This window comes from Stylophora pistillata, chromosome 8 (assembly GCF_964205215.1).
Source record: "Stylophora pistillata chromosome 8, jaStyPist1.2, whole genome shotgun sequence".
NCBI classification, from domain to species: Eukaryota; Metazoa; Cnidaria; class Anthozoa; order Scleractinia; family Pocilloporidae; genus Stylophora; species Stylophora pistillata.
This window is the reverse complement of record NC_142526.1, coordinates 7,991,007-8,017,574: the sequence shown is the minus strand read 5'-3', so window position 1 is coordinate 8,017,574 and position 26,568 is coordinate 7,991,007. Positions and strand designations below refer to the sequence as shown.

General features: G+C 39.2%; 1 protein-coding gene across 3 annotated transcripts; it reads left to right on the top strand.

Moving 5' to 3' along the window:
- The first annotated feature begins 708 nt into the window (after window positions 1-708).
- On the top strand, window positions 709-19,544 carry LOC111328585 (uncharacterized). 3 transcript variants are annotated; one of them, XM_022933056.2, is made up of 3 exons: window positions 709-827; window positions 12,358-12,437; window positions 13,696-19,544. In XM_022933056.2, exon 3 carries the CDS (start codon window positions 13,719-13,721, stop codon window positions 18,879-18,881), a length of 5,163 nt encoding a protein of 1,720 aa, XP_022788791.2. In that variant the 5' UTR covers window positions 709-827; window positions 12,358-12,437; window positions 13,696-13,718; the 3' UTR covers window positions 18,882-19,544. The 3 variants fall into 3 exon arrangements, with proteins under 3 accessions (XP_022788791.2, XP_022788792.2, XP_022788790.2); XM_022933055.2 differs by lacking the exon at window positions 709-827 and adding an exon at window positions 10,169-10,285; XM_022933057.2 differs by lacking the exons at window positions 709-827; window positions 12,358-12,437 and adding an exon at window positions 10,156-10,285.
- Window positions 19,545-26,568: the final 7,024 nt, after the last annotated feature.

Sequence of the window (26,568 nt, the reverse complement as noted above, 5' to 3'; positions counted from 1 at the left end):
TCTCATTCACTTGTTTCCGGTCCCTCGGTGTGACGCCACGACAAAATTATTGTCTATAGTTTCCGACAGTCAGAGGGCCGTTCGCTCGAGGAGCGCTTTCTTACAGACTGTAACTTGTGGTGAAATTCAAACTTTCCTTGAAAATCAATCATATTTCAAAGGAACTTTATGATAACAAATGATCGGTTATCGTTGAAATCTGTGCCATTTCGCTCTCTTTATTTTCCTTATGCAAGCGTACTCTTTGAGTGCGCTGCTAGACAAATAAGGTAAATTTACTTTTTCCATTATCACTTTCGTCATGTCTATAAAAGGTAAACTTATCATTTATGAGAGCAAAAGATCGGTTATCGTTGAAATCTGTAGCCTGCAAAGCAAGCCCTGGGGGAGAGGAGGGGGGATTGGGAAGCAAGCCCTGGAGGAGAGGAGGGGAATTGGGGCGAGGGGAGAGGGACCTCCTTCTCCCCTCGCCCCAATTCCCCTCCTCTCCTCCAGGGCTTGCTTCCCAATCCCCCCTCCTCTCCCCCAGGGCTTGCTTCGCAGGCTATGAAATCTGCGTCATTTCGCTTTCTTTATGTTCAGTCAAGCGTACTCTATGGGTGCGCTGTTAAACAAGTGAAGGTAAATTTACCTTTTCCATTTTCACTTTCGTCGTGTTTATAAGAGGTAAACATATCAGCCATTTGTGAAAGATGCATTATTCAGTTGATAAGGTAGATTTACCACTTTCATTTTCCCTTTCGTTTATTAAAAATCAGACCGTTTTGCCATTACATCAGTGTTGTTCATGAGATGACAAAATGATATCCTTGCAAGAGATTTAACAGGTGAGTACTTTTTCAAATAACGTACGTGTCATATGTCTTCAATAATTACATAACGTTCCTCAAAACAGTATGCGAGGATTTTCAAATACCATCAACATTTGGAGCTAAAGATTAGAATCTGCAGTCAAATGCGTGATACGTTTGTTCCTTATACTAAAAACTTTTGGGGGATCTGATTTATCACGAGAGCAGAAGAATCACAGCGTGAAGAATGTCATTCAATTACTTATCTTCAATTTTTCATGAAAATATTCATTTCACTTGTGAGAACCTGTACACGTTACTGTTAGTAATGGAAGGTATTCATTCCTTTGGGTTAATATGCAGTTCCTTTATTATTTTATGTATGTTTAAATGTTGATTCCTGTTTTTACATAATCTTTTATTTCCGGTTGAAGGATAGAGGGTATTGTTTAGCTAAGACATTTAGTACTCTAATGTCATTAAAACCAAGAGATGTTTGATCCCTTTGAGAGCAAAGGAATCTTCGAATGGAGAAAAAAAGTAAAGAGATAAAAGAGCGTGCGGAGATCCGGCCTTTAAATAGTCAAGGCTCAAAGAGTTAAATCCAATTATTAGTTTCCAAGTATTCATGAAAGTGACCTGTATTAGCTGTATACGAAATGAAGTATTTTCCCTCGTGCTAGAAAACCAGTCCGTTTACATGCTTGTTCAAATGTTTTATTCTGTTTTCGTCGAAGTTTTTATTAGTATAAGAGGAGTTCAATGTTAAAGTTATCATCAGTTGTTGTCAATGTTTTTAACTAAAATATTAGCATTTTGGGCCATTTCCGTTCGGTAGTGATGATATAATTATGCAGGTGTTAATGCATTATGCAGACATGATCAAGTAAAATGCCAAAAGGTATTTTGTGCGAGTAGCACTTGTTTCTAAACTTAAAATTACAATGAAATGTGTCTTATTGAAAGATGTTGAAAAAGGAGGTGTTAGGTGAATTTGATTACGGCAGTTAACATATTTAACTCAGTCTGCAATTACTAGAGGTGCTTGCTTCAGAGTGACGTCAAGATTTAATCACTGGGACACAAATCGGTTAGAAATAAAAATTTACACGAATGATTTGAGGATGACATGAATCTATTTCTGTAATGATATCTTTACGCAAACAGATGATTATTGCCTTTGAAATCTTTATGGCATGAGGGTAATTTACCTTTTCAGTTTCACTTTCATCGTGTCTGTAAAAGGTTAGTCAAGCTCATCAATCATTTGTGAAATCTGCATTATTGAGGAGATAGGTAGATTCACCAGAGTAAATTTAATTCTATTGTAATCACAGAGTAAGTTTCTTATTTGAGGAAGGAAGAACCATTGAAATAAAGTTCGCCTTCTGGTGGAAATTTGAAACAGAAAAATGCGCTTATGATCGCATGAACGTGATTCGAGTAATGTTACAAAGAAGATTTTTGCAACTAAAGGATGGGTTATCGTTAAAATCTGTGTCATGTGCAGGAAATAAACCATTTTATTTTCGTTTTCATTGTTTTGTTCATGATCAGTCAAGCACAGTGGTAATATGTGAAAAAAAAACCAACATTCCAAATTCCAATTCGATCTGGAAACAGTGGACAAGAAGAGCCATCCAGTGGAATGTCCATTGCTAAATTACTTATTTATTATTATTTATTTATTTATATGTGAAATTTGCATTGTTAAACAAATAAGGTAGATTTACCATTTTCATTTTCACTTTCATTGTTCCATAAAAAGTTAAGTAAAGCGCATGAGCTGAGTGTTGAAAGTATGTCATTGAGCAGATTAAGTAGATTTACTGGTTTCAATTTAATTTCCATTCGGTTACTGCAAAATCAGACCGTTTTGCCGCCACATGTTTGTTCGTATATAACAGCATGATAACCTTGCAACGAATTTAGCAGGTTAGTGTTTGTTCAAACAACACTCGTTCTATGCGGTGTCATGAATAGTTTCCGCGTAGCGTTTCTGAGCACAGTTTGTATGGGAGGAATTTGAAAACCTCATGCAGTTGGCAAAGATTGATCCGCACTCTAATACGCAATACTTTTCAGTGTCCTTTATATAAAAAACATGTAATGGTAAGTATTCATTCATTTAGATAAAAATCCAGTTTCTTTTTAATTACCTGCTTGCTTAACTGTTCATTCCTGTTTTAATGGAATTTTCATTGTTGGTATTTTGATTTAAGTGCGCTTATCACTTAAATCAGAATCATTAAATCCATTTGAGAGGAAAATTGAGCGAAAATCCAGCTTTTAAATATTCAAAGTTTAAAGAATTTAATTCAATCAATCACCATCAACCATTCATGAAAATGTCTTATCAGTGGTTTATCATGATAAAAGAATAAATGGCGGAGGAGTTTGATTTTAAAAACGTCTGTTCAGCCATCGTTTGATGACAAAGAGCGCTCTACCAATTGAGCTAACAAGCCAACTGGGAGCAGGTCGTTAAGTTGATTCGTAATAAACACGTGATGATAAATCAGATACAATGAATATATGAAGTTCATAGATTTTGAACTGCGGTATTAAAGACGTATGATGCACGATCCTTCGCAGTAGATAGCGCTATTTATGCAATAGCGAAAATATATCACGTTAAAAAAGGTGTTGAATGCAACTGATTACTGCTGGTCAATACATTTAATTACTGTATGTGCTTGTTTGCATGCGTGAAGTTTAAGCTATAGGGCAAGGAATCAAGTAATAAAAAGGTACACAAGGGATACATTAACATATTTCTTTAATCTTGTGTTTATTTTTCCGCACTTTCATTGTGTCTGTGAAAGGGTTAGTCAAGCATATCAGTGACCTGCCAAATATTAATCTGTATCGATGACTAGTAAAGATAGATTTATCAGTTTCATTCCCACTTTTCTTGTATCTGCTTCTTACAACAAGACCCCATCAATATTGTAGGGGAAAGCGGAAAGTTTTTTTAGGGAAAATTAACAAATGGTTAACACCACAGCGTACACTATTGAGTTATGGATGCACGCGGGAGGTTGCTAAGCACGAAAGAAGCGTAAGAGTCGCTCGAGGCGATAGCCGAGAGCGACTCTAGCTTCTTGAGTGCTTAGCAAACTTCCCAAGTGCATCCATAACTCAATAGTGTACGCTGTGGTGTGATTCGCGCTTTCGTTTTGAAGCGTTACTGTAGCTTTGAAGGTTTCTGATGTATGGTGGCCGTTTATTAATGTACTGGTTGCCAGAGAAAGCAAGTCAAACTAACATTTGAGAGTTTAACGAAATTTTAACTTACAACTCGTAGGGCATTCCATACATCTTTTAGATCTTTTCGTGATCTCTGGCTGACCGTTATTTTGAATATTGGATTATTCTCGACCTTAAATAAAAAGAGGGGTTGATCCCCAGACAACGCTCTGGCGCCAAAACTATAAAACACTAAGTGCAAATCACATAACATTGATACATTGTAGCTAAAGTGTTCCCTTTTATTTAACAAATCTTACGTGACCAGAAAAAACAAGCAAGCGCAGAAAAATAGTCTTTGCATTTGCTCACGTCAGCAGCGTACACCCAAGGGAAAATGGGGACGCTAAATTGACCAATCAGAGCGCCCGCTTTACTTTGGTTATGTTATAAAACTTGTTATGAGGATGAGGAATACAAAAGGAACAATTTAAGGAATAAGACATATTGCCCTTAGATTAGGATATATAATATGACCCTCCATCCTCAGATTTCTTGATGCTCCAAGTGATGAGGATTAGTAAAAAGTGAAACTAAAAAAGTACTGATGATTACCTAAGTACTAGTCCTAATCAAATGGAGTGATATGCTGCTTATTAATTTATACAATTAACTAAAGGTTATTTTATCAAGTTCCGGTTCTTGTTCCTTTCCTAGATTATCCTTGTGGCCCGTAATAATATCGTCCCACACACGGTAAAAAAGTTTGCTGTACAGTTTTCCTGCAAATATGCAGCTGTTATCAGTATTATCATTGTAAAGATATGAGACCACATACTTACAGAATATTTCCGACATCTGTAATTTTCAACTTGAACCCAGCTTCTTCCACTTTGCTGGATTCTCTCCGGCCTCTACAGACAGTATCCACACAATGCCACTTTTATGAAACTTTTATCGTTTTGTTCCGAGGTTTTACAAAGGTTCTGAAAAATAAATTAGCCTAATTTAAGTCATTTCCCTATTTAATTGTTGATCATTAATCACGGCGCTGCCAAGTTCCTAGCCTGCAGTGCCGGCGTATTTTGGGCGCACGAGTGCACATTTTCGTATTAGGCCGCCATCTTAGATTTGGTAACTGTGGAGGATTGGGGTGAGGAAATATTTGCCGAGGAAGTAGGTATTAAGTGAAAAAATGGGCAACGGGGAAGACGGAGGGGAAGGAAAAAATATATTTTTTCCTCCCCTTCCTCTGTCCAACCGTCAGATTACTTGAAGTGTCAGATTACTTGATCCACTGACTGACTTTCGTAAGGATCGACTTATCAGTAGACTTGTTGATTGGTTAACGCATGGACTTACAGATTTAACAGATTGACTGAGTTATGGATTGAATAATCCACTGTCCAACCGTCAGAGCGACGAAGGGCTAACCCTCGAAACGTCAGCTTTTTTTATTCGTTACGGTGGCCAATTTACATATTTCAACTGAGTTGATATAACCAAATTACAGCGAGATCCTCGTCTTGCTACAGCTGCGATATCTCGGCATCTTTTACCATCGAATTGTGTAAACATTCCAGCGGTCGTGGAGCGCTTTGGAAACTTTGATGTACATGTCGTTAAGACAGTACAAGACATTCAATCTACAACAGAATAAACGGATACTCAAAATCTAGTCGTAGTGATAAAAAGAAGGGCGTTACCGGCTACCAGAGTCCTTAAAGATCCCAAATAATATGATGATTGTTGGTCTTAGCAACGTACAAATAACGTGTTGTAGTAGTGTCTCGTTTAGGTCCAAGAAACCCATTTACATGGAGAACATTGTACAATCATCCACAGTTGATTCGAACGAAAGTTTTAAAGAAACGGCCAAGGCTTACCTCGATCGCGGCCAATTGGACGAAGCACCAACGATGTATAGTTAAGCTCTGGTTCTTTAATTGTCCAAATGACTCAGACTCTCACAAGAAGGGCGTCGACTTATTTAAAATCTGCTCAACAACAAAAGGATAGTCCGTCGAAAAGGAAGTCTTCGCTACGGCTTGTATTAAGTGATGCTGAAGCTGCCATCAAAACTGACCCTTCCTGGCTGCTTGGTTACCGCACTAAGTCTGCAACCTTGGCAGGGCTGGGCAAAAAGCCAGAAGCACTAGCTGCTGCTGCAGTGTTTAAACACCTGAGCCTAGGTCGTAATATCTCGGAAGTCACTCAGAGAGAGAGCTTCAAGTCCGTGTGGAAGCTTTGAATCAGCTGCAGTGTGTTATTCAAAATGTAGAGGAGCTTGAGAGGAAGAACCTAGTCGTTGTGATAAAGGAAGGATAGTATCTGTTGGAGAGAAGTGTTGAAATCTCAGTGGAGAACTTGATCGCTAGTCGCTGGAAAGTATCGATAGGGTGCAAAAGAGGGGAGCCTTTCCGGTTTACAGCAGCATGTCATGTTGAGAATGTAGAAATGGCTACGGACTGTGACAGCCAAAAGGGATCACAAGATTGCAATTCAAATGATACTGAACCGGAAGTGATAAGTCTAGCCACGCCTTCCTGGTACGACAACACGAGCAATGAATGTAAAGTGAACTGACCGTCCTTTGAAAAGTTATTTTACAGGAACCTCACCATGAATATTTGTCATCTGAACTGAACTCCGTTTACTTAAGATTTCCTGACAGATGACTGTACAAATCTAACTCAGAGTATGCGACATTATCCAGTTATCCTGTCTGGAGACCATAGATTATAAAATTCAAAGCACACATTCGTGTAGCAATATTGTTTTAACGCTTGAACTAACATGATGAGTCATGGACATAGGGCTAAAGTAGCTAAAAGCCTTTAAATAGAAAATCGAAAAGTCAGTCTGGCAAAGCGGCTGTTAAAATTTCAGCAGCATTGAAGTAGCAGATAAGAAACAGACGAACCGTTCCGTTCGAAAATACTGGCGACCATTTTACTCTTGAAGATTATTTCCAAATGAAAGGATTAATAAATCTAACTAAAATAAGTCAGCTGATGGTAAATCAAAAAGGCCAACTCCACCTGATCTTTGTCTCTGCTAAGATAACAAGAACTCGATTGTAGTCTCTAATTTGTAAATTCTTGATTCATAATGGTGTTTTTTTTTTTACAAGAAGTCACGGCTACCATGTGAATGTTACTAGATGATGAAAAGTCGGGCATATTGATGATTCCAAACTAGTCCTGTGGGAGTTAATTTATTTTCAAATGCAACCTTTCTCTTTTGTTACGAGGAAAAAAAATAAGATACTTAATCCACGTGAATCAAAAGGTTTTATGATAATAAAAATAATGAGAAGAATCATCTTCATCGTCATCATCCATTATTCTATCCATTTCCACCACTTATTTTATAATAATCGTCACGCTTAAGATCATCACCACTCCTTGTGTTCGTTTACTACGATTTTTAACTCAGTGAGGAGCGACGAAAGTTTGCAGACCAGGATTTTACTTTGAAATCGTGATGTTTCCAGGTGCGACTGGTTCCGTTTCCAGTGGCAACGTGGTCGTTTCACTCCATTTGGCGGGCTTCCACGTTTGACAGTGAAGATGCATGGGTCAAGAAATTCGGTTACCATTAGAAACGAGGAAGGTTGCCTTTGACAACACTGATATTTAACGGTCCAAATCATGTGACGTAGGGGAAGGGTTTCGTTCAATTTTACATGTAGTACGTGTTGATCTCAATACAATCATTAGCATCCTGCAGGGAAACTGAACTCCCATATTTACTACATTGTCTCTACAAACTACCTCTTCTTTCACCACTACGTCAGTCCCACCCAAATCCGAAGCTGTTTTTGTGTTTTTGACCTTTGTGTTTTTTTTCCTCAAGAAGTGCTTTCCTGGAAGGGAAATATCATTCTGTTTTCGGTTTTGAGCATGAAAACAATAACGGTCAAGCGCCATCTTGATTTAGAGCGCATTTTAGAACAAGATGCTATTCTAAAGTACTTTACCGCGGATTTCTTTTGACCCATTTAACTAAGATCTGTTTTGGACATGAAAGCAAGAATAAAAAACCAGACTACACTGAATTATTTTTCTAATCGTGCTATCTTAATGCTTATATTCAAGTAAGTAACAATTAAAAAAAATACATACATCTTATGGCAGGAAGATGGCAGGCACACTTTTACACGACCCTGAGCAGGGCAAATCGACGAGGAGTATGCAAGAAGTGGAACACTGATACTTATTAGTGCGAAGCGCAAAACTTCTGCGTGTACCTTTTTTATTTTAAGCTCTTTACACCCTAACAACAGTACGCATATTCTCAATACTTTTCTCTATACATTTCCTGAGGTGCTCACAAATAGAATTTGTTTAACAATCAAGAGCCTCTTAAGTTGTTGATCATTTCTGTTTTTCCCGTGACCTTAATGCTATATTCATGGTGAGATTGATTTTGTCGCGTTTTTGGTTTTTTTTTTTTGTGAGTGTAACTGTTTGTATTTATTTGTTACGTTGTATTTTGCATTAACAAAACTGCTCTGGTTTTGAGGGTCGCCCTGCCAAGCCGAGCGAAATAATAAAGTAGTAGTGTTATACTTTTAATTTTTCCTTCAAAACATTGGGAGTGTCTCTACCAACTCAAAGGCACTGAGACCTTCCCCATATTTCACAATGCAAATTTGAAAACTGATTGTGAGGTCTCAGCAAAGTTGATTTGCATTACGGAAAATCTGTTCATTTCATTTGTCGCTCACGCGCGATCGAGTGACCTTTTGAGTCAACCTCGCCCCTACCTCCGCTTGCAATGGCTAGCAATGGATGCTATCTTAAGTAATTCGGCTACAAATTTTCAGGTCTTAAGCTATTTTACAAGTTAAAATTCTGTTTTGATCGACCACCACGAGAAGAATTTCCGTCTTTACCAAACTTCTTTCTACTTGAGCAGACTAAAAAAAATCATGGATAAATTTGCCCCTTAAAAAGTTTTTTAAAAAGAATCGTTTAGCTCTGTTTTGTTTCGTTTTCATTGTATCTCTAACGGAGATCTCGAAGAAACATTGGTCATCAAAAAAAAAAAGAATTCCTTATTCTCTAAACTTCATGAAGTGCTTTACACAACAACATTCCTGTCAAACTCAGTTCTCTGGTGAAACGGCAGTTCATGTCAGGTCCTTAAGCTCAAGGAATCCCTCATTCCTTTCAGCTAAATTTGGACGTGAACAACGGTTTTCTTGCTCTTTCTCCCGAGAAGTAAAACAGGTTAGACCACTGGGAACTGTAAGATGTAAATGAATGGGGACATTTTCACGTGCAAATTTTCACCTCTCCGATGAAACTTTGAACAACAGACATCTTCAGTGACGAAGGACAAGATTATCATTCTATTACGTGAAGGAAAATGAACCTTCTTAGCCTCGCTTGGGTGAAAATTTGATTGATTTTTTGGATCATTATAAGTAGCTGGTAACAGTGTCTTATCTCAAATGCAGTGACATTCTCATTTTGATCATTACTAGTAGCTAAGAACAGATTTTAATTATGAAAGACCGTGACATTTTAATAAACCCCCCCGTATATAAATCGTCATTGATAACTAGCAAACACGTTGTTGAAGCCAGAAAATGCTAATTTACATGAATATAAGCCCGCTATTCACGGATGAGGTCCAGAAGTTGGTGTAAATTTGCCTTGCAAATTTTCCTGAGCAGAACTAGCGTTTAGAGCGTCATTTAAAACAGCAGCCTTAATATAAGGAGTGCTCTTGTGCCACGACAGACTGTCTCCCCACGGCTTGAGACATTCATGAGGCTGGCTGATATGTGGCAAGAAGCCTGCGTTTTGTTGGTATTTTTGACTGACAGATCCTGGTAGAAAAAAAATAATGGATGAAGTTTAAAACCGTTTAATACTCTCAGCTCTTAAAAAATACGCATAATATAATCCTTCTCTGATAACAGATATACTGTTGAGTTATTTTAAAAGAGAAAATTTAATTTTCTATTCGGAAAGATCGCTGGTAGTTGTACGTTTGAAATTTTGTATAAATGCACTCTAATGATCCAATTTTATGAAGCTTGGAATAATTTTAAACTGCCAGTTCTACGATAACATTAGTTGCATCGTTTCGGTCAAGGGTACTGTAAAGAGAGCTGGAAACGAGTCGTTACTGTCACGAGAGACTGGACACTAGCAGTTAAATATTGGACGATGACGTAAGCGATTGTCATTTCCGCTTTCGAGATGGAAGAGTCGAGGAGTAATATAATAATAACATCTTCGATGCGTTGAGGATTCCTTCTGCTTAATAATCCACCAGGACTGTGACATGTGAGTACAAGTTAATGCATACTATCGAATCCCTGTCCTTGCTCTGTTTTAACTGCAATATGGTTATTGCGTATCTTACACATTTCGAAACTCTGACTTCGAAATTCGTTTGCAAATATATTTACCTTCCGATTAAGCACGTCTTTAACTGGAATTAAGTTTATTCGGGTTTTCGGACTAAAGGTTTTTTTAGTATTCTGCTAAATAAACACCCAAAACCAAGTTGAAACGCCAAATTTTCATAGTGCGGAATCAGTATAATCTTTGGTAGGTCGAGATCTCGGATTCAAACGATGAAAAGTTTGAAGACCTTTGAAGCCGCTAGTTTCACATTGCTTTAATTGGATTAAGTGAAGATGTCACTAAATATCAGACAAATTCACAAGTCACCGGCAACAGTAAAAAAATCGAATTGGCTCATACTCTAGTATTAGGTAGGCCTATATATAAAACAAAGCGAGACATGTAATTTGTTAAAGAATTCTTTTGTTTTCGAGAAAATTGATTAACTCAATTCACGCGTAGTTTAAGTGTCATGCGAAGGTCGAATTTAGCCCATTTTTGGAGGCCTCGTTTGTACTTGTAAAAGCCGTGAAAAACTTACTTATTCCACAGACTTTTAGAACAATGTCTCCCCTATGTTTTCACAAAAAAGTAGAATCACTATTTAAATTTCAAATATAATACGGATTTTACTATTTATTTATTTACTTGGGTGCCGTGTGAAACTAGGGTAGCTTCAAAAAACTATCTTTAAATGTGCTAAGTGAAATAGGCGTTTAGTATTTAAAACATGAGAAGTAAAAATGATAAACTTACCGTTTGTAGAGTTGTTTGTCTGGGTTTTTGGTGCTGCTATGCATACGAGGGCTTTAAATTCACAGAATTTCGCCCTTAGGCAAAGTCGGCGACATAAGAGAAAAGACAGACTTTGTTTATCATTTGCGGTTTGCAAGCTTCAGTGGTAATAATAAATACTTGAATGCTATGAATAAATTAACGTCTTCAAAGTACTTCCAATACGATAGAAGTTGTTTTTGTTTTCTCCGAAAGCATTCATTTTGTGGAAATGAATGGGCGTGGTTGTAGCTGCGTGACTTATGTGTCACGCAATTGTTAGATTTACGTTGCTGTTATGCAAGTGGTTTGAAATTTGTTAAATCGAAAAGTTGCAGGGGATTTTTTTTATGAAATCCAAAAAGTACGAATGAGAGGTTTTGTGTTCAGATAAAAATTCGTATTTTTTTGGACCTGTTACTACTTATAGGCAATTAGCAATAAGACGTAACATTCAGTTAATTTCATCTGATAACACTTAGTGCGCAACAAGTAAACTGAGCCTTTAAATATTTTGAAGAATGGAAATTTGATGTTCATTTGAATCTCTTGTTGTGGATGATTGTGGCTACAATCCAAAAGACAGGGGATAGGCGAATAGTACCTTTGCTGTCATGTGACAAGGAAATAGCATGGCATTTGGCTCTTTTTTCATTCACTGGTGTGTTCACCGAGCATGACTTGATATTGAGTACAGCAGCTGTTTTTCAACAACCCAACGATGGGCTCTTCCGAAAACGTGGAGTGCGGAGTCTGAAAAAAAAAAAAATTAAAAAAAAAAAACAATGAAAAGAATGATTAAATACATAAATAAAATTAAAATAGAAATTTAGGAAATAAAAATGATAATTATTAAAAAATTCATGCCGCCTGAAGTGGACTGTTCATATGGTATATTTAACCCAAGATTTTCATAGTTAGCGGTTCAATTTTACCTTGAGTTAGCAGTTCACTTTTACCACTTGTTACCAGCTTTAAATGAATATATTAAATACGTTTATCTCCGTCACATGCCTTTCCATGTCAATTGATTGAATGCCAGGGCTAGGGGAGACAACTTATCCCTAACCTCTTCCAGGCGTTGGGTTAGTTGGGTCATAGCTCGGAAAACGGCGAGCGAAAAAATCGGGAAAAAGTGCTTTTTTTGTTCTGTTTTGCGTTAAAAGCGTTAAAATTACTAGTTTATATATGTATTTAATTATTCTTTAATTGTTTTTTTTTAATTTTATTTTTAGACTCCGCACTCCGCACATTCATCGATAATTGTCGATGTGGTGAAGCCAGTTTTCAGAGAAGGAAATAAGGCGTTAATCAGGTGCTTGGTCACACTTTAAAGGCTGGTTTTCACTCGCGAGGAGTCGTAGTCGGAGTCGTAATCAGAAGCGTGGAGCGATACGATCTAGTGAAAATCAAACCGACGGAGTTGGAAGCAGAACACCGATTCCGCCTATGACTCCGTCGCTTACGATCTAGTGAAAACTGCATTGTCGGAGTTGGAAGCGGAAGCGGAAGAATAAACCAATCACAATGCTCGATTCCATCTTTCCAAAATGCACAAATAGCCGTAACAAATTTAAACGTGTGAGCTTGACTGTAAAATTACGAAATTAAAAGTTAAAATACTCGAAACCTACCGAAAGTACAATTCACAATCACCAAGTCGTAGTTCGCTGACGAGGTTAGCATACTCTTCCTAAGCTGCTCGACGTCGATAGATATCACGAACCCAAAATCTCTTTCTTTTTCGAACGATATTATTCCTGTATTGTCTCTGCCTGCGCAAAATAATGATTAATAAGAGGCAAAGTTGCTCTTCGTCCGCCATGTTTTCTTTGGCGCCAAAATTTGTACTTTCGCGGGCCTGGAATTGAGCATTGTGATTGGTTTATTCCTCCGCTTCCGCTTCCGACTCCGAAAATGCGGTTTTCACTAGATCGTAAGCGACGGAGTCATAAGCTGAATCGGAAGAAAATGGAAACGTTCTGATTCTTCCGACTCCGATTCCGTCGAGCTAATGACTCCGCTTACGACTCCGTTTTTCGATTTTCACTAGGTCATAAGCGGTCTTACGACTCCGACTACGACTCCGACTCCGTCGCTAATGAAAACCAGCCTTAAGGAAGCGATTTACTCTTGCTTACTAGAAACCCCTTGGGAATTTAGGAGTTGGTTCCATCACGCGCAACCAACATTTATGCAAATTACCACTTGAAACCTCTTCAATTTATTATCTAGTGTGATTTTTTTGTCGCTAGCGATAACACAAAAAGATAAACACGAGGGTAAAAAGTTTTAGAAACTAAAAGGGGGATGTAATCTCTGCCAAATGCCCGGCTCTCTGCTGTTTCTTTATTCTTAAAAGCCGGTAGAGTCCTCAATTACGGACAAAAACTCGATATCTATTTTCCTGAACCCGCATTCAACAGAATTGTAATCCTATTTAACGAAGATGATTGGTAACATTTAAACCTTGTTGGCATGGCATCTGGAATCCCTCCACCTCTAAAATCCCTACAAAAAGGGAGACACGAATGTCTGATTATGGTTTGCTAACAAACGTTTATGATTTCTAGAATTTAGACTCGATAAATACAAGATGGCTTCTGTGTGGACGGCAGAGCTTGATAAAAAAGAGCACAAAAACTGGGTAATGGTTGGATGTGCCCTCAATATAACTAAAAATGGAATTACACAGCTTATCCAAAGGAAAATGGAAACCTGGTACCAATACCTCATTTCCAGCCCTCCTCTGCATTCACTTTCCCCACATACCTGTACACGTCACTCGTCCAAGTGTGCCACTTGCACCACATGGAAGAAGGAGCTAGAGCGCCTCCACAAGTCCCCACGACCAAAGATTTGCTGGGACAACAGCGATAGACAACAATGGGGATCTCCGACTGGGGCATGGGAAATTGCAAAGGTCTTCATGCCCACATTGGGAACACGGAAAGGAGTCATCACAGATTCCAACACGACGGATATTGGCGGGCTTCTAAACATATTAGAGTGGTGTCCATTCATCAATCCCACGGTCAATCGAGCCGTTCTGAGTGCAGTTCGGGACAAGGGAAGAAATCACTGGGCCCATTCACCAAAACAGGAACTTGAAGATTCAGAAGTCAACACCATTTTTGGACACCTTAACAATTTGCTGAATGACCCAGTTTTCAACACGGATAAAGAGGCGCAGAAGTCTGCTAAAGATTTACAAGACCTTTCTCATGATGGGCTGTTGACGGCGAGGGAATCCGAAGTACGTGCTCTTCAGTTGCTGCGTCAGACGCTTGTTACGGATCTAGTTAAGTGCAAAGAGGATTTATCAGAAGTACAGAATCAAGGCAAAGAAAACAGAGTAGAGACTGTTGAGCTAAGGGAGCAGCTTGCGGGGCTGGCTGCAGAGGTACATGCTACAAGAAGCGACCTGAGAAAAGGCCAGGGGGAACTACTTGAGGCTCAAGGGAATGTTAGGCAGCTTGACGCAAAGATAACGAAGAGTGAAGAGTTTTTCCGCAAAGAAATATTCGAACTGAAAGGACAAAATGAAATGCACCGAGAAGAGATTGTCAAACTTAGACAGCAATGCAGTGACACCGTGGAAGGAGACAGAGACCTAAAGAAGAAACTTTCCCAGATTATAGCAACAGTTGAAAATTTCAATAGCTTAGTTAATGAGCGAGATGATTTGCAGGGTTCCTTAGAAGTTATCAGCGAGGATCTGGACGAGGTAGCAAGCTGCATGCGTAACATTGTCTTGGAACTCAACATAACAACAAATAAAGTGGCCAACTTAGGGATCAGCCTCGATAGCGTGAAATCTGAAGTGAAAGAAGTGAAAAGTGAAGTTGAAACTTTGAAAGAGAAATCTTCAAATGGACAAGAAAAAAAAGATATTGCCGCACTTTGTACCGCACCCTGTAGATTACAGGAATTTACTGGGCGTGAGCCCGCTCTGGTTTGGTTAGAACAGAATTTGGTGCCGGACAGGGACTCTGCATATTTTTCAGATACGTCTTGCTGCACAAAAACCATTTGTGGCCTTGGAGGATGCGGAAAGACTTCATTGGCTGTAGAATTTGTCTGGAGAAGTAAGAAACACTTCAAAGGTGGAGTGTTCTGGATTAACGGGGAAACTGATGAAAATGTAAGCAAATCAGTTGCTGAAAATCTTGCTCTACTAAACATCCCTGCGTCGACAGGTGAGAATCTTGACGACTCCCTGAACAGATTTCTGGCATTTTTATCGAATAAGAGTTATCCATGGCTTCTTGTAGTAGACAATGCAGATGAGTTGACAAGCCCGAAGTGTCCCAGCGGTGTGATCAAAATATGCAAAGGGCCCTGGCAAAGGAATGCAAAAGCACCAAAGTATGGACACATACTGTTCACCACCAGGCAAAATGCGAAAGATATCAAAACGCTGTTGAAGCTGTTGCCCAAAGATTGTTGGGAGCTGCAGTCTTTCACTGAAGAGGAAGGCGCCCTGTTTCTAATGCGAAGAACAGGTCTTGAAGGGGAATCCCCTTACAAGGAAGCAATCGATCTGGCAAAAGAACTGGGAGGTCTTCCATTGGCCCTCGAGCAAGCAGCGGCTTACATATCTGCGCTCCCCATTCCTTGTACCTTCAAAGCTTACCTCGACAAGTACCGAGATGTAAAGCTCCGTCTCTTAGAGCAGCAGCCAGTAACAGCTTTTAGTGTAGAGGCTCAGCATCGCTTATCTGTACACACCACCTGGGAAATGAATTTTGAGTTTGTAGCTGAAAAATCGCCTGCTGCCGCCACCATGATGCGTATCGCATCCTTTCTAGAGTCTGAAAATATTCCTTTCGAAGTCATCAATTCTGGACTTCCTGTGCTGGATCAAGTCGAGTTAAGAAAAGCTGCGTCCTCTGAGATTGACATCGCTGCAGTCCTCAAATTACTGACCTGCTATTCTCTTTTCTCAGTGGATCAGAAGAGCAGAGTATTTGGTGTCCACAAACTCGTTCAAGAAGTGGTTCGTGATAGCCTGAGTACACCCGTAAGGACAAAAACATTAAATGCGGCCATGCGCCTTCTACATCATGCACTCAGAAAGAAGAGTGAGTCCAGTTTGAAGTTGAATCGTGAATTTGTAGAAAACTGGTCAGAATTAAACGAAGAAGACCGAAATATCATCATTGCACTTTTGCTAAATATTCGAAAGTTAAAAGATCATCTACAATCAGAATTAAAATCGTCAACGGAAAATTTTGTCCATTGTACTTGCAAAGATCGCACTTTTATCGAATTATTCGGATTTGTTAATAGGCTAATTAGAATGAACATATTTTTTAATAAGCTGAAAGCTGAATTATCAGAATTTGAGCTGCAAGTTGAAATACTGTGGAATCATGAAGATCCCAATAGAATTCTTGATGTGATGGCAAACACATGTGTCAATAAAAGAAACTGTAGTGATGTCAAAAGCTACAATGAAGCAAAGAAACTCGCCGAGAAAGCAGTGCAGAGGCTTCATGAGTTTGAGAATTCTGGAGCAACCATAGATGAAGATGTAAAATATAGAATTCTTGAGCACCAGGCTTCCTATTACGCAATGGAGAAACAGTGGGAAAAAAACCACAAAGCGTTGCTAGAACTTGAAAGCCTGAAACTAAGTCCTGCTAATTTCGTTGATCTTCAAATGTTAATAGCACGAGCAGAGAACTACGTATCAGCTTGTAACTTCAAACCAGCTTTGGAGCGCCACAAGAATGCCTTGAGGCTTGCCAGGAAATTGCAACCTACAGATTGGAGAGCACTATTACGTGTTCTTCAGCATATTGGAACTCTACTCCTCAGTGAGGGAAAGCGGGTCGAGGCAAAGCCATATGCTGAGGAAATGTTGGAAGTCTGCAAGAAGATGCCACATATGTCTGATTATTACATCAGAGGGATGACCGACGCTCTCCATATACTTAGCTCTTTTGATAGCCAGAAATCGGAAGCATTGCTGCTAAAATTGCTCCAAGAAAGGTGGCCTCGTATATACAAAAGCGTGATCAACTGCTGTACAGAAACTAGTGCAATTGAGGATGGAAGCGATGACCACGCAGCCCGAATTCTAGAATGTCTGGTAGAGTGCTGGTGTGTTGCTCTCAAAACAAACAAACCAACGATTAAAAACCCAGCAGAAATGAGCAAGGTACCCATGTACTTGACAATAGCGAAGATTGCATTAGCAATTCGAACAAAGTTCTACGGTAAAACGCACTCAGGCCTACAAACCGCCTATAGAAATTTAATAGCAGTTCACCTTATCGGAGGAAATAAAGCTGAAGCCCAACATTGCATGCAGTTGTTAGAAGAGTGTAGTGCAGAAGCAAAAGCAGAGGTCCGCCAGGGCTTGCCACCATGTGATTCTGTTATGTATGCTACCCGAAAACGAAAAGAGTTAGGTAATAAGTCATTCAAAGTCCACGATTATGATCAGGCATATTTACGTTATTCTGAAGCTTTAAGTTTGTCTCCAAATGATGCCAAGTTGCTGACTAATAGAGCTGCAACATGTTTAAAACTATCAGAGAGACAATGCTCAGTGGATGATAAACAGAAATGGCTTAGATATGCCTTGGATGATTCGCAGAATGCTATAAAGAACGATCCTGCCTGGGAAAAGGGGTACCGTTGGAAGGCTGTCTGTCTTGCTCATCTTGGCAAACGAGATCCTAGTCTTGCTACAGCTGCGATTGCTCGGCATCTTTTCCCATCGAAATGCACAATCATTCCAGCAGTCGTGGATCGCTTTGGAAACTTTGATGTACATGTCGTTAACACAGTACAAGACTTTCAATTTCCAACAGAGAAAACAGATACTCGAAATCTAGTCATTGTGGTGAATGAAGGACGGTACCAGCTAACAGACCCCCTGACGATCCCAAAAAATACGATAATGGTTGGTCATGGCAACGTCCAAATAACGTGCTATAGTGGTGTTCCACTTAGGTCCAAGAAACCCATTTACATGGAGAACATTGTACAATCATCTATAGTTGAGTCCATGCAAAGTCTTAAAGAAACTGCGAAGGCGCACCTCGATCGCGGCCAATTGGACGAAGCACTGGCGGTGTATGACAAGTGTCTGGCTCTATGTCCAAACAATTCAAAGATTCTCACTAGCAGGGCGTCAACCTATTTAAAATCTGCCCAACAACAAAAAGGTAGTCCGTTGGAGAGAAAGTCTTCGCTGCAGCTTGCATTAAGCGATACTGAAGCTGCCATCAAAGCTGACCCTTCCTGGCTACTTGGTTACCGTGCCAATTCTGTAACCTTGGCAGAGCTGGGCAGAAAGCCAGAAGCACTAGCTGCTGCTGCAGTGTTTAAACACTTGAGCCTAGGTCGGGATATCCCGGAAGTCACTCAGCACTATGGAGAGATCCAGGTCCATGTTTTGGAAACTTCAGATCAGCTGCGATGTGTTATTCAAAATGTAGAGAAGGTTGAGGGGAAGAACCTAGTCGTTGTCATAAAGGAAGGCGAGTATCAGTTGGAGAGAAGTGTTGAAATTTCAGTAGAGATCGTGATCGTTGGTCTCGGGAGAGTATCGATAGCGTGCAAGAGAGGAGATCCTTTCCGGTTTACAGCAGCATGTCATGTTGAGAATGTAGAAATGACTACGGACTGTGACAGCCAGGAGGAATCCCATGAGTGCAGCTCAAATGATACTGAACCAGAAGTGATACGTCTGGCCACACCGTCCGGGTACGACAACACAAGTAATGAATGTAAAGTGGACTAACCGTCCTTTGAAAAGCTTATTTTACAGGAACATAACCGAGAACGTTTGTCTTGTGAACTGAACTCCTTTTACTTAAACAAACTCAGAGCATGCTAAATTATCTAGTTATCCTGTCTGGAGACGACTGACTAAACAATTGACAGCATGCATAGTTGTAGCAATATTGTTTAAACGCTTGAACGAACAAGATGAGGCCATGCACCTAAGGCGATTGAGTTGCGGTGCGGTCCCTTAAGTTACTAAAAACTGAATATATCAAGCCTTTAGACAGACAATTCAAAAGCCAATCAGAAAAAATGAGTTAAAATTTCAATAGCATTGAAAAAGCAGATGAGAAACAAACGAAACGTTCTGTTCCAAAATACTGGCGACCATTTTACGCTTAAAGATTATTTCTAGATGAAGGGATTAATAAATCTGTATAAGGGAAAAACATTGTCAAAGTATGTGAGTGCTGAGATCGACTTGGATCCGGTTATCATTGTAAACGAGGAAGGTTGCCGTTGACAACACCGATATTTTACGAAAATATAAATATTGAAAATATTGAAAACATTGAATCAAAGAATTACATAAAATATCTGGAAGTCTATATCGATAAGCACCTAAATTGGCAACCGCAAATACAACATATAAACAATAAAATAGCAAGAAACGCTGGAATTCTTACTATATTGAGACATTATGTCGAATTTAATATGTTAAAAAATATATACTATGCTTCGATATATCCCTATTTAAGCTATGGTATAACTACCTGGGGCTGTGCCACTAATACTAACTTAAAATGCCTCTGTATTAAGCAGAACAGATGTCTTCGTAGCATCTTCTTTGCAAATGTTAGAGAAAGTGCCAATCCCTATTACAACCGCCTCCCGGTTAGCTCAATGGATAGAGCGCTGGACTGTTGTGCGGGAGGTCGAGGGTTCGAGCCCCGGCCGGACCAACACTCAGGGTCTTAAAATAATTGAGAAGAATTTGCTGCCTTTCTATAACATCAAGAAATGGTTAGATATTCTAGTCTTCTCGGATAGGGACGAATAAATGGAGGTCCCGTCTCCTGCAGGGTTGGGGTAGGAGACGTTAATTTCCCACACACGAGATTATTGTGTGATGGATGTCCTCCCCTGGGGTGGGATGGGTGGGAGGGTGGACTAGCACGAATGGTTCCTATGTTCCTTTCTAGTCCTTCCCCACTGCAAAACTTAATGCAGTGAAAATGGACTAAATTAAATTAAATTAAACTATTAGGAATTCTAAAGTTGGATGCTATTTATAAATTCAGAATATGCTGCCTTACATGTAAGATTAATAATAAAAGTGATATCATTCCAGATATCTTCCTTGATATCCTGACCCCAGCATCTGAAAACTGATAACTATAATACAAGATTTACTACTAATGATAATTTTTTAGACCAAGAGTATCTACCAACATGGGAAAATCATATTTTACACTCTCTGCTTCAAAGATATGGGAAACCGTACCCACTTATCTTAAATATATGCCTTACAATAGCTTTAAAAAAGAATGGAAACATCAACTTTTGCTCAACCAAACCTGATCATTTTACTTTGCTACTGATCTACTCTTAAGGAAAAATGGAAACTTCAACCTTGTTCAACAAAACCTAATCATTTTACTTACTTTTCTGCTGATTTACTCTTATTATAGGCTGCTATCTATTTATCTATTTATATGACCATTACGGTGTCCAACTAGAAAGCTTTTGCTACTTTGGACACCGTGCACCTCTCAAACTTATCTTTATCTTTTTGTCCTACACAACTTCTTAAACGCTCTTGTGACATAATATCTATCCCCTGTCCTTACAAATTTTCGCAACAAGTCTCTCAGTATAGGGACATACCCCTCTAAACTGAAAATGTCCAAAGTTATACCCGTCTACAAAGCTGATGATGAAACAGATACCTGCAACTATAGACCGATTTCATTACTGTTAAACTTCAACGGGATTTTTGAGAAAATTATATAATAATGATATAATAATAATAATTCAATATTTATACTGCGCAAATTAACATGTGGATATGATCAAATGTGCATCACAACACTTTTCGGGGAACTTTGGCCGGACTGCATCAGCAGTTTACAAACAATCGAAGGAAACTTATTTGAAGATGCCCCCTCCCCCCAATTCCCAGTAAACAGGCCAGACCACATCACAGTAATCTCGTGAGTGGGTTCTTTAACGTCCCCTGCCTAACCAAATTAACCAATTAACAGATGCAGGAGACGGGGCCTACGGTTTATTCGTCCTTATCCGAGAAGACTAGAATGTCTATCCATTTCTTGATATTATAGAAAGGTAGCGCATTCTCCTCAGTTATTTTAAGACCTGGAGTGTTGGTCCGGCCGGGGCTCGAACCATCGACCTCGACCTCACGCACAACAGTCCAGCGCTCTAACCAATTGAGCTATCCGAGAGGCGGTTAGCTCAAAAATTATGTACAACAGACAGAAAGTTTTCATACAAAAACACCAACTGTTATCTTCATCCCAATACGGCTTTCGCCAGGCACATTCAACTGAACATGCTATACTTGACATGGTGGAATCCATCCCTACCAATATGGATAAGAGACTTTTTTGTTGTGGGGTATTCATCGACCTTAAGAAAGCTTTTGGCACGCTGGACCATAAAAAATATTACTTGATAAACTTAATTATTACGGCTTTCGAGGAATTGTCAATCACTGGCTTTCCTCATGTTTAGCAAATCGTGCTCAAACAACTAAGATTAACTCATATTTCGGATAAAGAAGTAGTTGGATGTGGTGTACCCCAAGGGTTAGTTTTAGGGCCGCTCCCTTTTTTGTTCAATGTCAATGACATTCAATATTGCTCCAGGAAACTTAAATTTTTTCTTTTTGCAGATGATACTAATGTCCTTTACTCTCACGAAAATCTCAAGATATTGGAATTCATTGTAAATATTGAATTGAACAACCTATTCAATTGACTAACGGCAAATAAACTTACACTCTGAACAGAAAGAAATCAAACTTTGTTATTTTCCGCCCATACCGAAAAAGACTTTCAATTACCTGCCACAAGTTAATATTTTTGACAATGAAGAAAACAAGAAAGTTACCCTTGAACATAAGATTTGCATTAACTATCTTGGGTTATGGATTGATGAAAATCTAAGTTGGAAAAACCATATCTATACCCTTACAACAAAAATAAGTAAAACTGTCGGTCTATTTCCGAAGTTAAGACATATTGTTCCTAATCAAACTTTTCTTGATATTTATTAGTCCCTCATTGCACCATCTATATAGTAGTAATCAAAGTTTAATGTCTTAACGTGGGGCATGGTTACCCATATTGCCCAAGCCAGAGGCTCATGTATGAAACGCAAGACAACAACCTACCCATCCCACCCCAGGGGAGGACATCCATCACACAGTAATCTCGTGCGTGGGAATTAACGTCTCCTACCCCTAACCCTGCAGGAGACGGGACCTCCATTTATCCGTCCCTATCCGAGAAGACTAGAATAGACCATTTCTTGATGTTATAGAAAGGCAGCATATTCTTCTCAAGACTTTGAGTGTTGGTCCGGCCGGGGCTCGAACCCTCGACCTCCCGCACATCAGTACAGCGCTCTATCCATTGAGCTAACCAGGAGGCGGTTTTGGGGAACTGCATCTAAGACCTTGTTAAATAACATTCTTGTCCTTCAAAAACACGTACTCCGTCTTATTCACTTTGCCCCAGTGATGGAGCCAATGCAATAACCCTTTTCTTGAAAGCAAAACTTCTACCGCTAGAATTCCAATATTATGAAAAAATTGCTAATTAAATGTTGGACATCAGTACTAGTTCTGCACCGATTAATATTTCGAATTTGTGTTCTAAAATTACCAGCGTTCACTCTTACGGCACACGTTCATCAACGTCTTAGCATTTTTATTCTAAAAAATCTGCGCTTAATGTTCAAATCAAAGTAAGGCCTTTTCACGTGATGGCGTTAAAATCTGGAATGGGATACCAACTAGTCTCAAAAACTAATTCAAGAACTCTTTAAAAAAATCCATTAGAACAAAATTAACCGAAATTCTAGAAACTGAAAACTTCTATGTCGACATAGATACTCTAATTAATAAGATGAAAGATTAATTATTAACTGTAATTATGTTTAGTCTGTAGTTTTCCTCTTTGCATTTTATCCTAATACCTAGATGTTTGTATGCACGAAAATTAATATCTACTTGTTGTAATTTTATGTGAATACTGTTGTATTTTATGTGAATGCTGTTGTATTTTATGTGAATGCTGTTTATGTGAATGCTGTTGTATAAATTTGTGTAAAATTATTTGTCAACTATCTGGCTTGCCGCGATTAGCTCTTCGCTATTTGCAAGCCAGCCTAGTAATGACCATCTGATGTGAACAAATTAAAAAAAAAAAATCTCAATCCAGTCATGAACATCCTAAAGGAACACTCAACTTGCATATTTACTCGAATACCTCCACAAATTACCTCTTCTTTTACCCCTTCCAAGGGCGTAGCCAGGGGGGGTCCTGGGGTGCCCGTGACCCCCCCTTGGTAGGCCTTCTCTTGGGCAAACAACCTACAATATTCAGGTGGTGAAAACGCCATGACAATATCTTGGCCTGCCCAATATACTCTCACTGCTCATCCCAAAACTGTAACAATAAGTAAAACATGCACGGCGTGGAGGTCTACATGACAATCTGGTGAGTAGCCTCTGTGACCCCCCCTTTGAAAAATCCTGGCTACGCCCCTGCTCTTCCTCCCTCCCATCTCAATCCGAAGCTGTTTCTGTTTCCGCGGCCTCTATATATGTTTTTCTTTTTTCCTCAAGAGGTGCTTTCCTGGAAGGAAAATACTCTTCTGTTTTTGGTTTTGACCATGAAAATGTGAACGGTCAAGAGCCACCTTTCCATCATCTGGCTCGACTGAGTACGAAAACAAAACCATCGTCTTTGAAAAGTTTAGAGCGCACTTTATAATACAAGGTGCTACTCTAACATGCTTTACAGCGGATCTCTTTTGACACATTTTGTCCAGATGTGACTTTGAAAATGAAAAGGACAAAAACAAAAACTAGACGAGACGGAAGTATTTTTCTGACTATCTAATCGTGCTGATTTAATACACCAATTCATGCGAGTAACGATTAACAAAAAGATACGTACATTATACGGCAGGGAAGAGAGCATGCATCCTTTTGTTAGCAGGCCTTCAAAGTACGAACCCTAAAGCGCCGCAAATCTACGGGTGGTTTGCAAGAATTCTGACACGAATACTTCTTAGTACTGCCACGCTCCCGGAAAACCTCTCCCCGACGGAGGAACGCGTGTCCTACAGTGCTAATCATGAAGGCCTGGTGAGAGGCTGACGGATTTATTGAAGTAATTCAAGACTCTTGGATATTGGACGGAGCCATCGTAGTCCCATAAGGTCGTGCTTAATATTTACCCATTTCAGACCGAGCTGAAAAGGTTTATAACCGAGGAAACTGTACACTAAAGTGCAGTAAGTGCTAAGGTAAGCGCTTTCATTTTCGCTCTCGATTGAATATGAAAGCGATAACTATAGCTAGAGGGAGTCGCGAGGATAAATTCCTATTTATTCTACATAAGAACTCGTGACTTGTGAGTACGTGATCGCAGATCAAGTCTTCGTGTTACAAAAAGTTATAAAACTCTGCCTTGATTCTATACTAACCTTAAAGTTTTTAGATGTTACTTAATGATCCAAAGTTGAGAAGGAAATCGTGAAATTGAAATTAGGATCGCACTGTGAATACACATCGGACCAAGGTGGGACTTCGCCGAAATTGTCATTGGCTCAAAACAGGAACTTGAAAATGCAGAAGTCAACACCATTTTTGGACACCTTAACAGTCTGCTAGATGACCGACCCACTTTTTAAGGCTGATAAAAATGCGCTGAAGTCTACGAAAGACTTACAAAAAACTTGGACGTGACACAAAAGTTTTCTTATCATCCTTTTTCCGAGAAGGAAAACAGCTCGGACCTCGAGAATCTGTTCATGTGCAAATTAAACCTCTTGGATAAACCCTCAACAACAAAAAAACCAAGAAAATACCCTTGTCATACAAACTTCCACAAACTGATCGATTTAACGCTTGAATTTCAAAGTATAATTCCTGTGATAGTGATCCTTGCATCCACATGAAATTTTCACTGTCATATTGAAGCCATATGATGTCTTTTCATGAGGATCATTTTGCATCAGAATAAATTATTAACTTCGGGGTCATTTTGGAAAGGAGCCTATAACTGAATGAGGAAGGAAACTGGAAATGAGTCACATAAAGAGACGGAGAGTCTGGATACTAGCGATGAATTTGCTGATGAAAGCGAGTTTATTTGCACCATACCATCTTCAGTTGAAGACTGTGTAGGTTTGAAAATCAGTGGTGGTGGGACTACGATGAAAAAGCTTTTCATCTGATAATCCGCCAGGAATGTAAAAGGGTATGTTCTAGTTCATAGAAAACGTTTAAAACCGGTTACTTAAACAACTTTTAGCCGATGTTTTGCCGAACAATCTAAATTCCACCAAAAATTACTTATGAAGCCGACCGCCTTAACTAAACGTTGATTTTTTTAAATACTGTGACATTTATTTCCTCAAACAACCCGCTCTCAAGAAATCTTACTTTCTTTCGATTGTCTGAACCTGTGTTTTACCTGGCCCTAAATCCTTGCATGTCTGGACTGCAGTTACTTGATATTAACTAAACTCAGCTTCACGCGTCTCTGAGTACCCAACTTATACGCACTTTGATTTAATCTCTAGGTCAGTCTTAGACTGAAAGAGAGTTCATATGGGCGTGCGTTGGAGAAAATTTTTGATAAAGCCTCTCTTTAACCTCCCTTGCCAATGTGTTTTTGCTGAGTGTAATTCATGATAGGACAGTTTCACTCAAACGTGGATTAAATCTCAGCCAAAGTTTAGGCATTAATTTTTGTTAAATCAATTGGATCAAATTAATTAAATACTCCATTCTAGTCACAGGAAGACACAAACATTCCTGGCTTAGCCGTTTACAGGCTCTTTCGAAAGCGATCTGCAGTTTTTTAAGGGAAGTGCTCATGTTATCTACCCGTATGCTAATTCATTATTAACGAATCAGTGAAAATGAAACCATCATTTGGTGAAGATTTGTCACCTGTGACAAATTATTCTCCGTTCGCGGAAAGCACTAATGCTTTTGGACTATTCAAGCAATGCTTCAATAATTTCTGGGGTTGTAATTGCTATGGATTTGAAAAAAATAATTTTGATCAGTGCTGCGCATGGCCCAAATAATTGTGCATTCGATCTGCACGTGATTGCGTGACTAAATTTGTTATAAGACCTGTTGCAGGTGTTTATGGCAAAATTCAATATTGGTCTGTTATCGTTTCTACTTGTACCTCATTATCTTGAATTGACTAGTAATTAGAATCCCAAGGTATCATGAGCTCCTGCCTTTCTCTTATCCTAGGTTCTAGTATTATCTTAATCCACTGGTATCTAAGGCCCTTCCGTGGTCAAAGCTTTTGAGAACCTGAAGGTCCCGTACCTCACTTACCTCGAGGCCTAAGCCAGAGTCTGTCAGGATAACGAGTTTAATAAATAACAAGCGTGCAAAACTTGGCGGGAAAGGCCACCATATA

What these genes read in the sequence shown, in the direction of transcription:
- LOC111328585 (XM_022933056.2), top strand. Translation starts at nt 13,719, where the DNA reads ATGGCTTCTGTGTGGACGGCAGAGCTTGATAAAAAAGAGCACAAAAAC.